Raw genomic sequence first — 15,618 nt, forward strand, 5'->3', positions numbered from 1 at the left:
CTAGCCTTGTGGCTGGCTAAGAGTTAAGTGAAGTATGTGTGGTACCTAACTTTTACGCAACCACATATTTGAGATCGGACGTAATTGCACTAATTCTCTAACTAGTGCCCTTTTTCTGAAGAAAAAAAAAATTGACGTCGATTGCTCTTTTTTGCGATCGTTAGATTCTTTAATCAAAGCAATGCAATGCTACCTACTATTTAATTTATCACCAGAAATGATAAATGCAATAAACTAAAGTTAAACAAACGCAAAGTTTATAAATAAAGGAAAGGTATATGTTTACTAGAAGTCTTAAAACTTATCACGAAAGAGCAATTGGGTCATAAAACTTGCAAAAAGTGCAATTAAGTTCTAAAACTTATTAAATTGGTTCAATCGTGTCCTAAAGTTAATACCGTCCAATTTGACTAACGAAAAATGCTGACATGAATTTTTATTATTTTTTCTATCATACGGAGCAATGACGGGACTTTTTTATAATTAGTTTAATACTACTTTTATTTAAATTAAATTTTAAAAATAAGCTAAAATTGCGGTGGCGGCGAGGGCTTGCAACCCTTCTCGCCTATCCTCCTCTTTTTTTTTTTTAAAACTTATTTTTATAATTTTATTTAAATAAAATTAGTATTGAAAATCAAATTTGGACAAAAACGATGTCGTTTTAGTCTTACGTTTCATACTTTAGCGACGTCATCGCCACGTAGGAGAGAGAAAATATTAAACTAAGCCACATCAATGCCACGTCAGCATTTTCTGTTAATAAGTTTGACAGTGTTAACTTTAGGACTCGATTGAACTGATTTAACAAGTTTTTGGTCTTGATTGCATTTTTTGAAAGTTTTATGACTCAATTGCACTTTGGTGACAAGTTTTAAGACTTAAGGAAAATAAGTTATTTCTAGCAAAAAAAAGGAAAATAAGTTCTTATTATGTGTAGATTTCAATGGTGGTCATTAAACTTTGACATAATCAAAAGTTTACACTTCATAATCCAACAACAATATCATTATCCCGGAATAACGTGCGGGACAATCTCTATTGGAACCACCGAGAGCACTTCAAAATTCCCACAAATAATCACGGCCACTCTATTTAAATGGTAAGTTAGAACGGAATTAAAGAGCAGACCTCCACAATCACGTTATGATCTGTCAAAACGGCTCAAACAAGCGGGCCCAGCTCATTTTTTTTAGATTTTAGCTAACCCAACTCGGCCAATTAAAGAGCAGGTCGTTAATCCATTTCGACACCTCTCCCTCTGCTCGAACATGATCATCGGCTATCATTTCTGCAAGAACGGGTCAACCACGTCAAGATTTGGCTTTCGTGAATGCCGAGTGAGACGACTTCCCTTTTGCGCTTTGAATTGCAAAATGTGTGGCACGGATTAGGATTTGCTCGTGTGGAAAGTTAAGAGTGTTCGCACACAACAAGAAAGACCTTGACTTTACATCACTTTCCTCAAAGACTTCCCTGTCAAAGTCTCCGGATTTCCCTGCTAAAAAAAAAAAAGGCCTCTGGATTTCATTTGGGGGGTGGGACTCAATTCCGAAAGTGGGACTGACCGAGTCAGAACGTACCTTTTCATAGTCTTCACTTGTTAGTTGTCGTTCTTGCATTCCCATTATCATGGAAAATGATGGGAAGTCGAGAGTTCTCATAACCTTTTTAAGCATCGCTCGTTGCCTCGGGAAAAGAAAAACAGAAAACTAACCACATAGTAACATGCCATCAATAGCAATCAGAATGATCATCAAATGACCTTGAGATTAATTCAAATCTCATTCCCATGATGAATGACCAGCAAGTATTCATCGAACACAGTCCACAATTTAATTATAGAAACGAAACCTAAACATTTGGAAACCATGGACACATTTAAGACTTAATTATGAGCAAGCCAAATGACACCCGAGCGGAGCTAAGTCTAGAACCAGCAGACTAGACTCTTATTCATCAAACCAGGCTAAGACCAAATCCATTAACTAATTAAACTCAATGTTCATTAATGTTTTGTTTGTTTCGTGAAAAATAAGTAATTTAGAAAATATTTTTTTAAAATATAATCACTTGGAATAATTAGTTAATAGAAAATATTTCCATTGTTGACAACAATTTATTAGCGATACAAGCACATCAACAACCGGAGCTTATCACACCAGAGCACCAAAATATTGAACGTATATGCTTAACAATCAATCTCCTATATATTCACCACAAGACCCATGCCATCGGCTATTACCTTCGACCACCACCATTCGTCAGACGTTACCCCCTTTACTACGACTTACCGAAGCGGACGGAAACTGAGGATATAAAGTAAGACCACCGTGTGGAGATAAACTCAAATGCTTTACAAACGATCGGTGAGTGTGACATCAGCTCCAAAGAAGCTCTCACCAGTAACCATCATTTGCAGGCATTGGAACATAAAACACAAAAACAAAGAACCCACGACCGTGTGCTATTTTTTTGGGTCTTGACCATGCTGCTTGAAGATGGGTTTGATCCTCCGTTGACCTTACATTCAGCTGATGCATTAGTTGCGGGATTCTAACATGCGACGATGATGAAAAGTTGCTTGAAAACGCGACCGTGCACTATTTTTTTTGGGGTCTTGACGAAGCTGCTTGAAAATGGGTTCGATCCGTTGGCCTTACATGCTGATGCATTAGTTGCCGGATTCTAACATGCGACGGTGATGAAAAGTCACGGCACTAGTGATTTTGTAAAAGATATAGCACTAATGGTCTTATGAATTGTTCAAACTCCACAACCGTGCGCTACTCCCCATTCTCTTGATTCTTTATGAGGGTCTCCTCGTATTTGAAAGTGAAGGATTAACCTAGAAATGTAATAGCTAGTACGTAGCTTGACATTATGGTGGTTTTCTGAAGATTCAGGGCAATATGGAGTTAAAGGATGGGACCAAAAGATCCCCATGAAGGCCTGATTGAATGCATCCGCTTGAGGTTCTGGTGCCCCAATTGGTTGTACGGCAGGAATTGGATGCGGAAAGCATCCTGGCGTCGTTTGGGGCCTTAGCATTATATGTAGTGCTCTCGGAGCAATAAATGTGAGTGTCCAAATATAACATATTTACTATCGTCTCGAATGGCCTAAGTTGTGACAGAATGATAGGTTGTATTTGACCATATTGAAAGCTTATCTTTCTTCCAAGTTAGAGATACCTTGCAAAGTCTTAGTTTTATTCCAATGAAGTAATTACTAGCCTTTTAAGAACAGGTAAACGTGATTAGCTCATTAGCAGCTCGAGCCCATATACATTTGTGTTCTGTTTGGATTTGAGGTACCTTTGGAAATTATGGTCATTTAGGTAGGAGAGACACGATAAAAAAAAATGAAGCGCCTTTGTGATTATCTAAATCAATAATAGATCTTAAAAAAATTTAGGCCACACCATACGACACTTGTTGTGATATAATTATTGTTTTTGTGCTAAAGTTTGTAATATAATGATTGATTATGGTTCTCTCTATCCATTTAGGATCAACAAGCTCTTAGATTTATCCGGTAATTTTCCCACTTAAGGGTTAGGTCAAGTTTGGGTGGGTTGATATTGGATCCGACTCAAATTAACCCATATTTTTATAATATAATTTTGGCAACCCATACCCAATCTCACATGAACCCAAGTCATACCCAACTCAATTCAGGCTCCAATTCTTAGCAATTGTCCCCTTTAAATATGGAAACTAACATATTGAAGAAAAAAAAATTGACATCGATTGCTCTTTTTTGCGGTCGTTAGATTCTTCAATCAAAGCAATGCAATGCTACCTACTATTTAATTTATCACCAAAAATGATAAATGCAATAAACTAAAGTTAAGCAAACGCAAAGCTTATAAGTTAAGCAAAAGCAAAGCTTAGAAGTCCTAAAACTTGTTACGAAAGTGTAATTGAGTCATAAAACCTATAAAAGTGCAATCAAGCCCTAAAACTTGTCAAATTGGTTCAATCTAGTCCTAAAATTAACACCGTCCAATTTAGCTAACGAAAAATGTTGATGTAACTTTTTTTTTTCTATCATACGTGGCGATGACGTGGCTTTTTTTATAATTATTTTAATACTAATTTTATTTAAATTAAAATTTAAAAATAAGTTAAAATTGAAAAAAATTTAAAAAAAAAATGAGGAAGAGGAGGACAAACGGGGAGGGCCTCCCCGCCACCACCCCACCATTGCTGGGAGGGGCCAGCAAGGGTGGGGGACGATCGGGATTAGCGTCCCTCGCCGACGGTAGGGGAGGGCCCGCAGGCCCTCGCCCAGCGAGGGTCACCGGCCCCTCCCGACGATGGTGAGGGCTTGCAGCCCTCCTCTCCTGTCCTCCTCCTTTTTTTTTAAAGCTTATTTTTATAATTTAATTTAAATAAAATTCATATTAAAAATCAAATTTAGGGCAAAACAACGTTATTTTAGTCTTATGTTTCATACTTAAGCAACGTTATCGCCACGTAGAAGAGAGAAAATATTAAATAAGCCAAGTCAACGCCACGTCAGCATTTTCCGTTAGTAAGTTTGACGATGTTAACTTTAGGACTCGATTGAACCAATTTGACAAGTTTTAGGACTTGATAACACTTTTTGCAAGTTTTAGGACTCAATTGCACTTTGGTGACAAGTTTTAAGACTTAAGGAAAATAAGTTCTTATTAATGTGTAGATTTCAATGCTGGTCATTAAACTTTGACATAAGCAAAAGTTTACACTTCGTAATCCAACAACAATATCGTTATCCCGGAATAGCGTGCGGGACAATCTCTATTGGAACCATCGAGAGCACTTCAAAATTCCCACATATAATCCCGGCGTACTCTTTTTAATTGGTAAGTTAGAACTGAATTAAAGAGCAGACCTCCACAATCACGTTATGGTCTGTCAAAATGGCTCAAACAAGCGGGCCCAGCTCATTTTTTTAGATTTTAGCTAACCCAACTCGGCCAATTAAAGAGCAGGTCGTTAATCCATTTCGACACCTCTCTCTTTGCTCGAACATGATCATCGGCTGTCGTTTCTGCAAGAACAGAGTCGACCGCGTCAAGATTTGGCTTTCGTGAATGCCGAGTGAGAAGACTACCCTTTTGCGCTTTGAATTGCAAAATGTGCGGCACGGATTAGGATTTGATCGTGTGGAAAGTTAAGAGTGTTCGCACACAACAAGAAAGACCTTGACCTTACATCACTTTCCTCAAAGACTTCCCTGTCAAAGTCTCTGGATTTCATTTGGGGGTGGGACTCCGAGTCAGAACGTAGCTTTTCATAGTCTTCACTAGTTAGTTGTCGTTGTTGCATTCCCATTATCATGGAAAATGATAGGAAGGTGAGAGTTTTCACAACCTTTTTAAGCATCGCTCGTTGCCTCGGGAAAAGAAAACCCAACTTACCTGAAACAAAAGAGAAGAAGAAGAAGAAGAATCCATGGATTCTTCATCAGAATTCAAGAGGGTCATGAGCCTTGTGGCTACCCTTGCCCTTTTCACTATCTTTGTCATTCCGCTTCCTGCTCATGCTTCCCCTGCAGAAGCCCAAGCCCTCCTCAAGTGGAAGTCCAGTCTTGGCAACCATTCGGTTTCTTCCCTCTCTTCCTGGACTCCTTCTCCTCGTAATGCTACCAGTTCCAATTCGACTGTGAGTCCGTGTGCTTGGTATGGCATCTCCTACAATAGGGCCGGAAGCGTGATCAGGATAAATCTCACCAGCACCTATGTCGAAGGTACGCTTGACGAATTCCCATTCTCAACTTTGTCTCATCTCATGTACATGGACCTGAGTGTAAATAGTCTCTCCGGCCACATTCCGCCTCAAATTGGTCTCCTGAGCAATCTCACCTATCTTGACCTCTCTATCAATCGGTTCTCGGGGAAAATACCGCTGGAGATCAGCCGTCTAACGAAACTGGAGGTCCTGCACTTGGTTTCCAATGAGTTAAATGGCTCCATTCCCCAAGAAATTGGGCAGTTGCATTTGCTCAATGAGGTCGCGCTGTATTCGAATCAGTTGGATGGATCCATACCTTCCTCATTGGGTAATTTGAGCAAATTAACTACATTGTATGTCTACAACAACTCCCTTTCTGGTTCTATTCCTCCTGAAATAGGAAATATGACAAATTTGGAAGTGCTCCACATGGACACCAACTTCCTCACAGGACCAATTCCATCCACTTTGGGGAACTTAGCCAAATTGAGAGAGCTGCACCTATTTGCTAATAAGCTTACCGGTTCCGTCCCCCTAGAGTTAGGGAATTCGATCCTTCTTAGCTCTTTGAGCCTTTGTGATAATAATCTTACCGGTTCAATCCCGCCGACATTAGGCAATTTGACGGAGCTTACCCTTCTTTATCTCTACGGTAACCAGCTTTCCGGTCACATTCCTAATGAGATAGGAAATCTCCACGCTATGCTTGACTTAGAGCTGAGTAGAAATCAGCTCACTGGCCCAATTCCTTCTTCTTTGGGTCGCTTGACCAACCTAGTATATTTGTTCCTCCGCCAGAATCAGCTTTCAGGTTCAATTCCTAGATCCTTAGGGGATCTGATGAACTTGACGGAGCTGCAATTGGATGCCAACCATTTAACCGGCTTCTTACCAGAGAACTTGTTCCAAGGTGGATTGCTCCAAACCTTCTCAGTGAGTGACAACAACTTAACTGGTTCTATCCCTAGAAGCTTGAGAAATTGCCCAAGCTTAGTCAGAGTACGCCTCGAGGGAAACCAGCTCACTGGAAACATATCCGAGTCCTTCGGGGTCTACCCCAACTTGAAATTTATCGACATGAGTTTTAACAAGTTCTATGGAGAAATCTCAACAAATTGGGGAAGTTGCATTCGTTTAAGTGATCTAAGAATTGCCGGAAATAACATCACCGGTAGCTTGCCTCCTGAGATTGGAAACGCTACTCAACTGGGTGCAATTGATCTTTCTTTCAATGATTTAGTTGGCGAGGTTCCGAAAGAATTTGGAAAATTGACCTCTTTGGTGAATTTGAATCTAAGCAGGAACCAACTTTCTGGCCATATAAGTCCCAAGATTGTATCGCTACCTGCTCTTCAAAAATTGGATTTGTCCGGGAATAGATTTAGCATGTCTATCCCGCAGACTATAGGGCTTGCTTCAAACTTGGTCCTCTTGGATCTGAGCAACAACCAGTTGAGCCAAGATATTCCAGGGGATTTGGGGATGCTAATTCATTTATTCGAGCTAGACTTGAGTTGTAACTTGTTAAGCGGTGAGATCCCAGCTCAATTCAGCAAGCTGCAAAGCCTAGTGAAACTTGACCTTTCACACAATAATCTTTCTGGCCCTATATACAAGACTTTCGAGGGTATGCTGGGTTTGGCGGAGGTTGACATCTCCTACAACAAGTTTGAGGGTCCAATCCCCAACACCACGGCATTCCAGAATGCAACAAAAGAAGCGTTAGAAGGTAACAGTGGATTGTGTGGATATGTTGAAGGACTTGAGCCCTGTAATCAAGCGGTGGTGGATAGGGAAAACTCTACCGCGGGACGCAGAGTGTTTCTTGTTGTGTTTCCTCTGCTAGGAGCAGTTCTTCTGTTTATTTTCTTTGGAATATTCTTCATTTCCCGTAGAAAGAAGTTCCATCCAACTGCGGAACTAGTACCCGAGACAACTGAAGTCTTTTCTCTATCAAAGTACGATGGAAAGATCTTATATGAAGACATCATTGAAGCCACCGGGGCTTTTGATGAGATTTTCTGTATTGGAAGGGGAGGCTATGGAAGTGTATTCAAAGCCAAATTAAGATCAGGTGATATAGTAGCTGTAAAGAAGCTCCATCAAACAGCTGATAGCGGGCAAACAGATCAAAAGGAATTTTTGAATGAGATTAGGGCATTGACGGAAATTCGACACCGCAATATTGTGAAACTTAAGGGCTTTTGTTCGCATCCACAACACTCATTCTTGGTGTATGAGTACTTGGACAGAGGAAGCTTGTCTACAATCTTGAGCAATGAAGAAGAAGCTAAAAAGTTGGACTGGAACAAGCGGGTGAATATAGTAAAAGGCGTGGCTCATGCTCTATCTTATATGCACCATGATTGTATCCCTCCAATCGTTCATCGAGATATTTCGAGTAACAACATTCTGCTTGATTCGGAGTACGAGGCGCATGTTTCTGACTTCGGCATGGCTAAGCTTCTCAAACTGGACACATCAAACTGGAGTGCAGTCATCGGCACATACGGTTACGTAGCTCCAGGTTAATATCTAAAATTGACTCTTGATCCATCCATTTAGCTAAAGCAACGTCTTCGTGCTAACACATATATCTCCTTCTTTGTGCAGAGCTTGCTTACACAATGAAGGTGACGGAGAAATGTGATGTGTATAGCTTTGGAACAGTGGCCGTCGAGGTGATCAAAGGAAGACATCCGGGGGACAGCGTTTCAACTCTATTAGCTCCAGTCGACATGGAGATCTCAGCAGTTCTGAGGAATATATTGGATTCACGCCTGCCAATGCCCACACCAGGCATCGAGGATGAACTTCTGACCATCTTAAAGCTTGCAGTCGCTTGCCTATCTGCTAATCCCCAACTCAGGCCGTCGATGGAACTGATTTCTCATGAGCTTTCAGCTTGTTCAACCATTTTCCATAATTTTCAAAATTCAGAGACACCCACTGATCCCGGGACAGATGCAACAAGTTCAAGCCGTTCGCTGGATCAATCTGTAGAAGACATCGTCTGATAAACGATTTGCTCTGTCAACCACATGCAAGAAGGTCTAGATCTTTAATGAAAAACACAGTCGTTTTAAACTAATAAATTAAGTCTCAAACTTTTTCTAATATATTGTTTCGCTCACTGATGTGTTAACTTCATTTGCATTTAGGAGAAATATTTTGACCGGACACAAGGTTTCATGTTTAGCCCGATGAGGACTACATTTCGTTCACACCCAAGTAAGTATAGAACTGCCTTTTGTTTTCGAAGGAGTAAAACCTGAACTCACTGGCATCTAGTTTCATTTTTAGAGAGAACAGCTGAACTCGAGATATTTCAGTCTGTTTCTGTATCTAGTCTTAATCAAACTCGTGTCGGCGTGGTGAAAGCTATGTATCCATGTCAAGTTAGAGTTAGAAAATATGACTTTTGTATCAGCATAAAGTTGCTTGTCTATCTAGCGTTGTCATCTTGAAGGTGAAGGGTCGATGTAAAGTCGAAACGGAACATTTATATGAAGTCTCTTAAATCTTGTCCATTGTTAGTCCTTTCATAAGGATCATTTTGGATTTGTGTAGATACAAAATCCTCTGATATGCAGAATAGTTTCAATCATGCATCTTTTCAGAGTGCATTCAATCATAATCTAATTGTTTTAATCGCAGCCATCAACCATAATTTTGTTTGTTATGCGTTGTCAAGCGATGTTGGAGGATATTTCAACACTCTCTCTCACGTGAATGGACATAAGCGAAATAAATAGCTTGGCCCTGATACCATGTTAGAAAACCCAACTCAAAAGCCTAAGTTAATAGGTGCAGGAACAACACAAGAATATAAAGAGCATCTGGAATGCGTTGTCAAGCGATATGGGCCAATATTCCAATATGGTGTTTGGTGTAACTCACTGTTGAGAGAGTGCATTCAATCAGTTCCTACTCCGAGTGCAATGTGCAAGTTGTTATGGCATGGGTATTTATTAGACCTTGCCTCTTAGGTTTATCTAATGTTATTCCAGTAAAATTGATAATCGTACAACTTTTATATAGACTTGTCAAACTGGTAAGTCAGGTTGAGTCCAGTCGAAAATGGATCCGATTCAAATTAATCCATTTAACTCATATAATCCCATATTTATGTAATACAAGTTTAGCGACTCATATCCTATTCCACCTGGACCCAACTCATACTCAATCCAACCAGGTTTTGGTTCCCAGTAATTTTTTCACTTGATTATGGAAAATAGCATACTGAAAGAAATAACCAACTAAAAACAAATGTCCATCATTTTCTTGCGGCCACGAGATTTTATAATCAAAGCAAGGCAATGGTTCTCACTAATTTGATTTATTACAAAAATAATAAATGCAATAAACTAAAGTAAAAATGAATCCCAAAGCTTATAAATAAAAGGAACATAAGTTCTTATAATGTTTAGATTCCAGTGATGGTTATTAAACTTCGATATAATCAAAGTGTAGACATTCATAATCCAACAACGAAATCATTACCCCGTGTTGTATTGGGGCCATCAAGCACTTCAAAAATTACAAAATAATCACAGTGCATGAGCTCAAAAAATATAAATCATTTGACATAATGGTGCATTTATTTCACTGAAAATTTCGCGATAAAGAAAAATATTTATCATCAAAACCATTTTCAAATAAAATAATTAATTATCTTTTGTTTAGTGGTTTACGGAAAGTGATTTCCTCCTTGGTAGAAGAGAAAGTTGTTTTCCCCAATCGAAAAAACTTATTTTCAGTTTATGGAAAAACGTTTTCTGTGCAAGCCATTAATTATCGAAAAAACGTTTTCGATTAGTTTTCCATCATCAAAACACAGGAAAGTCTGAAAACAATTTTCAGTAACAGTTTTCCTTCAAACAAGCGAACCCTAAATCACAATTGCGAATTATTCTTCTACTTGTAAGTACAATAAAACAAAATAGCAAATCCCCACAACCACATTATCGTTTGTCAAAAAGGGCTCGAACAAGCGGGCCAAAGACGATCTTGATTTTTTCTTCTTCTTCAATTTTCCTTTCGATTGATGCGAATTTGCAAGTGGGTGTGGTCCAGACGCATTAGCTCGATTATCAGCTGTAATTTCTGCAGGAATGAGGTCAACCGGAGCAAGATTTGACTTCATTAGAAGACTTCTCTTTTGCGCGCTCAGAACTGCATAATGTGTGAAACGAATTTGGTACTGATCACTCTCCACAACGACTTCTCTGTCAAATTCTCTGGATTTCGAACTATGGTGGGGACCAAATCTCGAAACAGGGACGGATCCGAGTCAGAAAGTCGCCAAGGAAGACTGAATGGAAGAAAGCTCCAAAGTCTTGAAGGAACCAAAAATTCGTCTAAGTCGGCTTTCGGATGCTGACTGCCAAGCTATATCCACTAACTTTTCTTAGTCTTCCTTAAAATAATGATTGTTATTGCATGCCCATTGTAATGGAAGACGATAGGAAGGCGAGTATTCACAAGCATCTTAAGCATCACTCAGTGGTAAGCGATACGGTTCAAGCAATAAATGAGTCGCCAAAATGTTTTATTTTGTCGAAATGGGTCACCAAATTCGGGATCGGTGAATGTTTCTTATCGATTAAGAGATGCCTAAGTAAGTTTAGAAAAGTATTAAGGACTAACTCTCTCTGCTTTTGTTGCCAAAACGTCCTCAAATCCTAGGTCAAAGAGATCATTTAAACGCTTTAGCTAGTCAACATTGCAGCAGTTACAGCCTTAATCTCAGGTAGATATGTCTCCCTTTACTAAATCAACTTCCCGTTTTTAACATGAATAAGTCCCTCTAATCCTAGGTCATAAGATTATCTAAGTTATCAAATGTTGTTGGATCCATTTTGGCCGAGTTGATACCAAAATTTTAATCTTATGATGGGCGATAGCCAAATTCAGACTTAGAGTTGATTTATCACTGATTATTCACCGTAATTGAAAGGAAAAAAGTAAGCCATAAAAACTTAATGCAGCAAGAGAAATTTAAGTATATCATTGAAGAACAAGAGAACTCATATTGCAACATCTGACCATGCAACTTGGGTCCTACGCTACCCAAAATAGGAGAAGCATACATTAATTTCACAATGCCATGGTCCATCATGTAGTTCTGAACTATTTAGTAACCTAAGTAATTGTCCTAAATAACGCACAAATTCAATAAAGACCCGTTTAATCGGAATTTGCTTCCGCGACAAAATATCTTTCATCGAAAGTCATTTTATTTGCGGTGATTTCGAATAGAAAATATCGTAGGTAAACAAGAGAATCGATAACTTTACTTCAAACGGAACCGTATGTACACAAACTGTGCCAAAATTTAATCGACGACAAAACTTGAGAGCGTAAAGATGTAATGCCGGAATTTAATCAATGATGAGGCACTTAGGGACTTCAATAAAGATACTCGCTGGGATTTAATTGACGACACGAATTTGGAAACTACAGCTAAGAAACATGCTGGAATTTAATTGACGACTCGAATCTGGAACTATAACTACAGTGTTGAAATTAAAAGATAACAAGTTTGTTTGTTTGTAAGCAGGGGGCCTCCAGTAGTCGAGTACTCGTATTTTTAGTGCCAATGAAATAAACACTCGAGAGCAGTTCTTCTGCTGTTTTAGCCATGTTTCAACATCTTCGAGAATCTCGATCCATGCTCTCATAATGCCATGATCTTACCTTCGGGTGGTTACTTCTTTAAAATCGCACCTCAATCTTTTGCCTATGTTGAGTTAGCTTTATTCCTCCTCCACAATCTGCTGCTCTTTCTATTGGTGATTTCAAATCAGAATGTTATAACTGTTTCTTGGCCCCTCCCAGACATCCAGTCTTCGTTTGGTGTCTCAATCAGTGACTTATCATTCCTTTCATCAGTATCTTCGCTGACTAGTTATGTTATGACAATTGTTGTCCATATGTTGTCGTATATTAACAGCTGCTTCATGGTCATCGATGTATATTAAAATTAACAACTCTTTTGATCGCCAACAACAACTCATGTATCTAGTGTCGATAACTATTTGTCTTCTACTTGCATTTTTGCTCATGTCGACAACCCGATTAAATTTTGGTGCAAACAAGACCTAAATGTATTCTCTCTCCCAAACGCACTTCCTAACCCAACCAAGGCAATCCAAAAGCCATCACGTAAACCGGCAACGTTGTTGCCAGTGCGGGGCGCTGGAGCAGGCGCTTCCACCGACGCCGAGGTGACGCCCTTGGACCAGTGCTTTTCGGACATGACCACAACCTCGAGCCTCTATCCCTTCTGGCAGTGTCCCTCGGCTCCACTAACGAAGTAGCATGGTCCCGAGAGCTCCAATTTCATAATTGAGGGTATGAGAAGTGCTTTTTTCCGACACTCATTAACAAAATCCTATATACTACTTTTTTTTTATCAAGTTGAAAAATCAATGATTTTAAGTCAATAAGGGCCAGATTTGGGATTTAAGTGAAAGTTGGTGCTTTTTTACGAGACAAAAAAAAGTTCGGGCCAGAATTGTCCCTCGACCTAAAGTTGGTGCTTTTTTACGGGACAAAAAAAAGTTTGGGCCATAATTGTCCCTCGACCTAAAGTTGATGCTTTTTTATGGAACAAAAAAAAGTTCGGGCCAAAATTATCCCTCAACCTAAAGTTGGTGCTTTTTTTTGGAATTAAGCCATGTATCTAATAATACAGAGACTCTATATATACGGTACAACAATATCCATGAACGTGCTTTTGATCTGATTTTGCATGAAAATAGCAGATTTTCATGAGGTAACGTGACGCTTCTTTTCTCTGTTTCCAAAACTATCCCAAGAGATCGCGTTAATACCGAGTTTGTTAACCTAGAGAACATCACAGTATCTAAAAACAAGGGGGCATTCAATATCAGCAAGAAAAGGAGGAGAAAAGCAGAGACTCTTTCCTGGATCCAAGACGATGCATATGAACCTTTCCGTCAAGGGGTCCTGCCAAGTGTCATTCATGTACAGCTTCGGTTGCTCCATACCAAGGGGCCTAAACGGCTATATAGAGGCCAGAAACCCTAGTAATATCAAGTCTCTTTGCCGCACTGCGTTAGCACATCTGATCCCTTTCTTCTCCAACTCAACTCAAGCATCGTCAGTTCTCTCATTTGTGCAGCAATGGCTCATCTGAAAGTATTTACGTTGCCAGTTTTGATCTCCATGGTGATCTTCTCAAGCATCAATGCAGAAGCAAGGCAATTTGTGGTTGGTGGCAAAGAGAATTCATGGGAAGTTCCATCGTGTCCTTCGCAGCTCAATCAGTGGGCTCAGAGTAACCGGTTCCAAGTTGGAGATATTCTGAGTATGTATCATCTGATCTCTGTGTATAATTCTTGATCTATTCTTGTTTTTTTTTTCTCACATATCGGCTTTTCGTTATATATGGTAGATAATGGTAATTATATATTCTTTATGAATATTATTGTGTTTTTTGTTGGTCTAACATTTTGTAACTCTAACAAGGTAAGCAGAGAAGGACACAGTTTAGTTTTTCAGCTTTTTTATCCTTTCAATTGAATTTCCCGGACATTTTAATTAGGAGTAAGGATAGAATCCAGAATTGATTAATTACACTTCGCCCACAAAACCTCTTGTCAAGTTTTATAAGACAAAAAGATTGAGATGCTTCTACATGGACACACCCAAATACATATATCAGGAACAGGATATGGTTATGATACCTCAACATCTGACAACAAGCACAAGATTTTCTTTCCAAATTTCTCAACTTAATTTCTTCTCTCCTATATTTAGCTTATATTAATTATACACTCGATTAACCTAAATGTCCTGAAATCTCTATCTTGCGCAGTATTCAAATATGATAAAAATGCTGATTCGGTGTTGGAAGCAACGAAGGAGGATTATGCGGGTTGCAACACCGCAAAGCCGCTCAAAGAGTACAAGGATGGTGACACAAAGTTGAAATTGGAGCGCTCGGGACCATACTACTTCATTAGTGGAGCCGAGGGACATTGCCAGAAGGGACAGAAGCTCGAGGTTGTGGTCATGTCCGAAAAGCACTCACCCAAGGGCGCCCCCTCTGCGCCGACGGAAGTGCCTGCTCCAGCGCCACGCGCTGGCAACGGCGCCGCTGGTTTACGTGATGGCTTTTGGACTGTCTTGGTCGGGCTGGGAAGTTTGACAGTGGGGCTGCTTATGGCTTGAGAAATAGTGTGTTCAGGGGAGAGAATACATCTAGGTCTTTATTGAACTTTTGTGTTATCTGGGGTAATTACTTAGGTTACTGCATATTTCTGAACTGCATGAAGGACCATAGTATTGTCAAATTAATGTATGCTTCTCCTATTTTGGGTAGTATAGGACCCAATTTGCATGGTTAGATGTTCCAATATGAGTTTTCTTGTTCTTCAATGATATACTTAAGTTTCCCTTGCTGCATTATGGTTTTATGCCTTATTTTTTTTCCTTCCAATTACGGCAAATAATCAGAGATAAATCGACTCTAAGTCCGAATTTGGCGACAAGATTCAAAATTTTAGAACCAACTCGGTCACCTCGGATGTAATAACACTAATATCTTAATTTATCTTATGACCTAGGATTAGAGGATTCATTGACATAAAAAAAAACGTTAAATTGATTTAAGTAGAGGGAGACATATCTACCTGAATAAAGGCTGTAACTGCTACAAGGTTAACTAGCTAATGCGGTTTAAATGATCTCTTTGACCAAGGGTTTGAGGATGTTTTGGCAACAAAAGCAGAGAGAGAAAGTCTTTAATTCTTCTTTAAACTTAATTAGGTATCTCTTAATCGATAAGAAACATTCACTGTTCCCGAATTTGGTGACTCATTTATTGCTTGAACCATATCGCTTACCTTTTCTTATCGGTTCATAC

General features: G+C 39.3%; 2 protein-coding genes across 3 annotated transcripts; both read left to right on the forward strand.

Annotated features, from left to right (window-relative positions):
* Positions 1 to 5,385: 5,385 nt before the first annotated feature.
* LOC115677501 (MDIS1-interacting receptor like kinase 2-like) lies at positions 5,386 to 9,253 on the forward strand. 2 transcript variants are annotated; one of them, XM_056320731.1, is made up of 3 exons: positions 5,386 to 8,250; positions 8,337 to 8,774; positions 8,885 to 9,253. In XM_056320731.1, exons 1-2 carry the CDS (start codon positions 5,445 to 5,447, stop codon positions 8,738 to 8,740), a joined length of 3,210 nt encoding a protein of 1,069 aa, XP_056176706.1. In that variant the 5' UTR covers positions 5,386 to 5,444; the 3' UTR covers positions 8,741 to 8,774; positions 8,885 to 9,253. The 2 variants fall into 2 exon arrangements, with proteins under 2 accessions (XP_056176706.1, XP_030456535.1); XM_030600675.2 differs by having other exon boundaries at positions 8,337 to 9,253.
* Positions 9,254 to 13,809: 4,556 nt separating this feature from the next.
* LOC115677502 (early nodulin-like protein 14) lies at positions 13,810 to 15,156 on the forward strand. Its single transcript, XM_030600677.2, has 2 exons — positions 13,810 to 14,058; positions 14,569 to 15,156. The coding sequence occupies exons 1-2, from the start codon at positions 13,875 to 13,877 to the stop codon at positions 14,922 to 14,924; spliced, it is 540 nt and encodes a 179-aa protein (XP_030456537.1). The 5' UTR covers positions 13,810 to 13,874; the 3' UTR covers positions 14,925 to 15,156.
* Positions 15,157 to 15,618: the final 462 nt, after the last annotated feature.

Source organism: Syzygium oleosum, unplaced genomic scaffold, assembly GCF_021117445.2.
Source record: "Syzygium oleosum isolate NSW1041296 unplaced genomic scaffold, Sole_v2.1 Sole_v2.21, whole genome shotgun sequence".
In the NCBI taxonomy this organism is placed as follows: Eukaryota; Viridiplantae; Streptophyta; class Magnoliopsida; order Myrtales; family Myrtaceae; genus Syzygium; species Syzygium oleosum.

What these genes read in the sequence shown, in the direction of transcription:
- LOC115677501 (XM_030600675.2), top strand. Translation starts at nt 5,445, where the DNA reads ATGGATTCTTCATCAGAATTCAAGAGGGTCATGAGCCTTGTGGCTACC. An exon ending in ATACGGTTACGTAGCTCCAG is followed by an intron (nt 8,251 to 8,336) that starts GTTAATATCTAA and finishes TTCTTTGTGCAG; the next exon opens with AGCTTGCTTACACAATGAAG.
- LOC115677502 (XM_030600677.2), top strand. Translation starts at nt 13,875, where the DNA reads ATGGCTCATCTGAAAGTATTTACGTTGCCAGTTTTGATCTCCATGGTG. An exon ending in CCAAGTTGGAGATATTCTGA is followed by an intron (nt 14,059 to 14,568) that starts GTATGTATCATC and finishes TATCTTGCGCAG; the next exon opens with TATTCAAATATGATAAAAAT.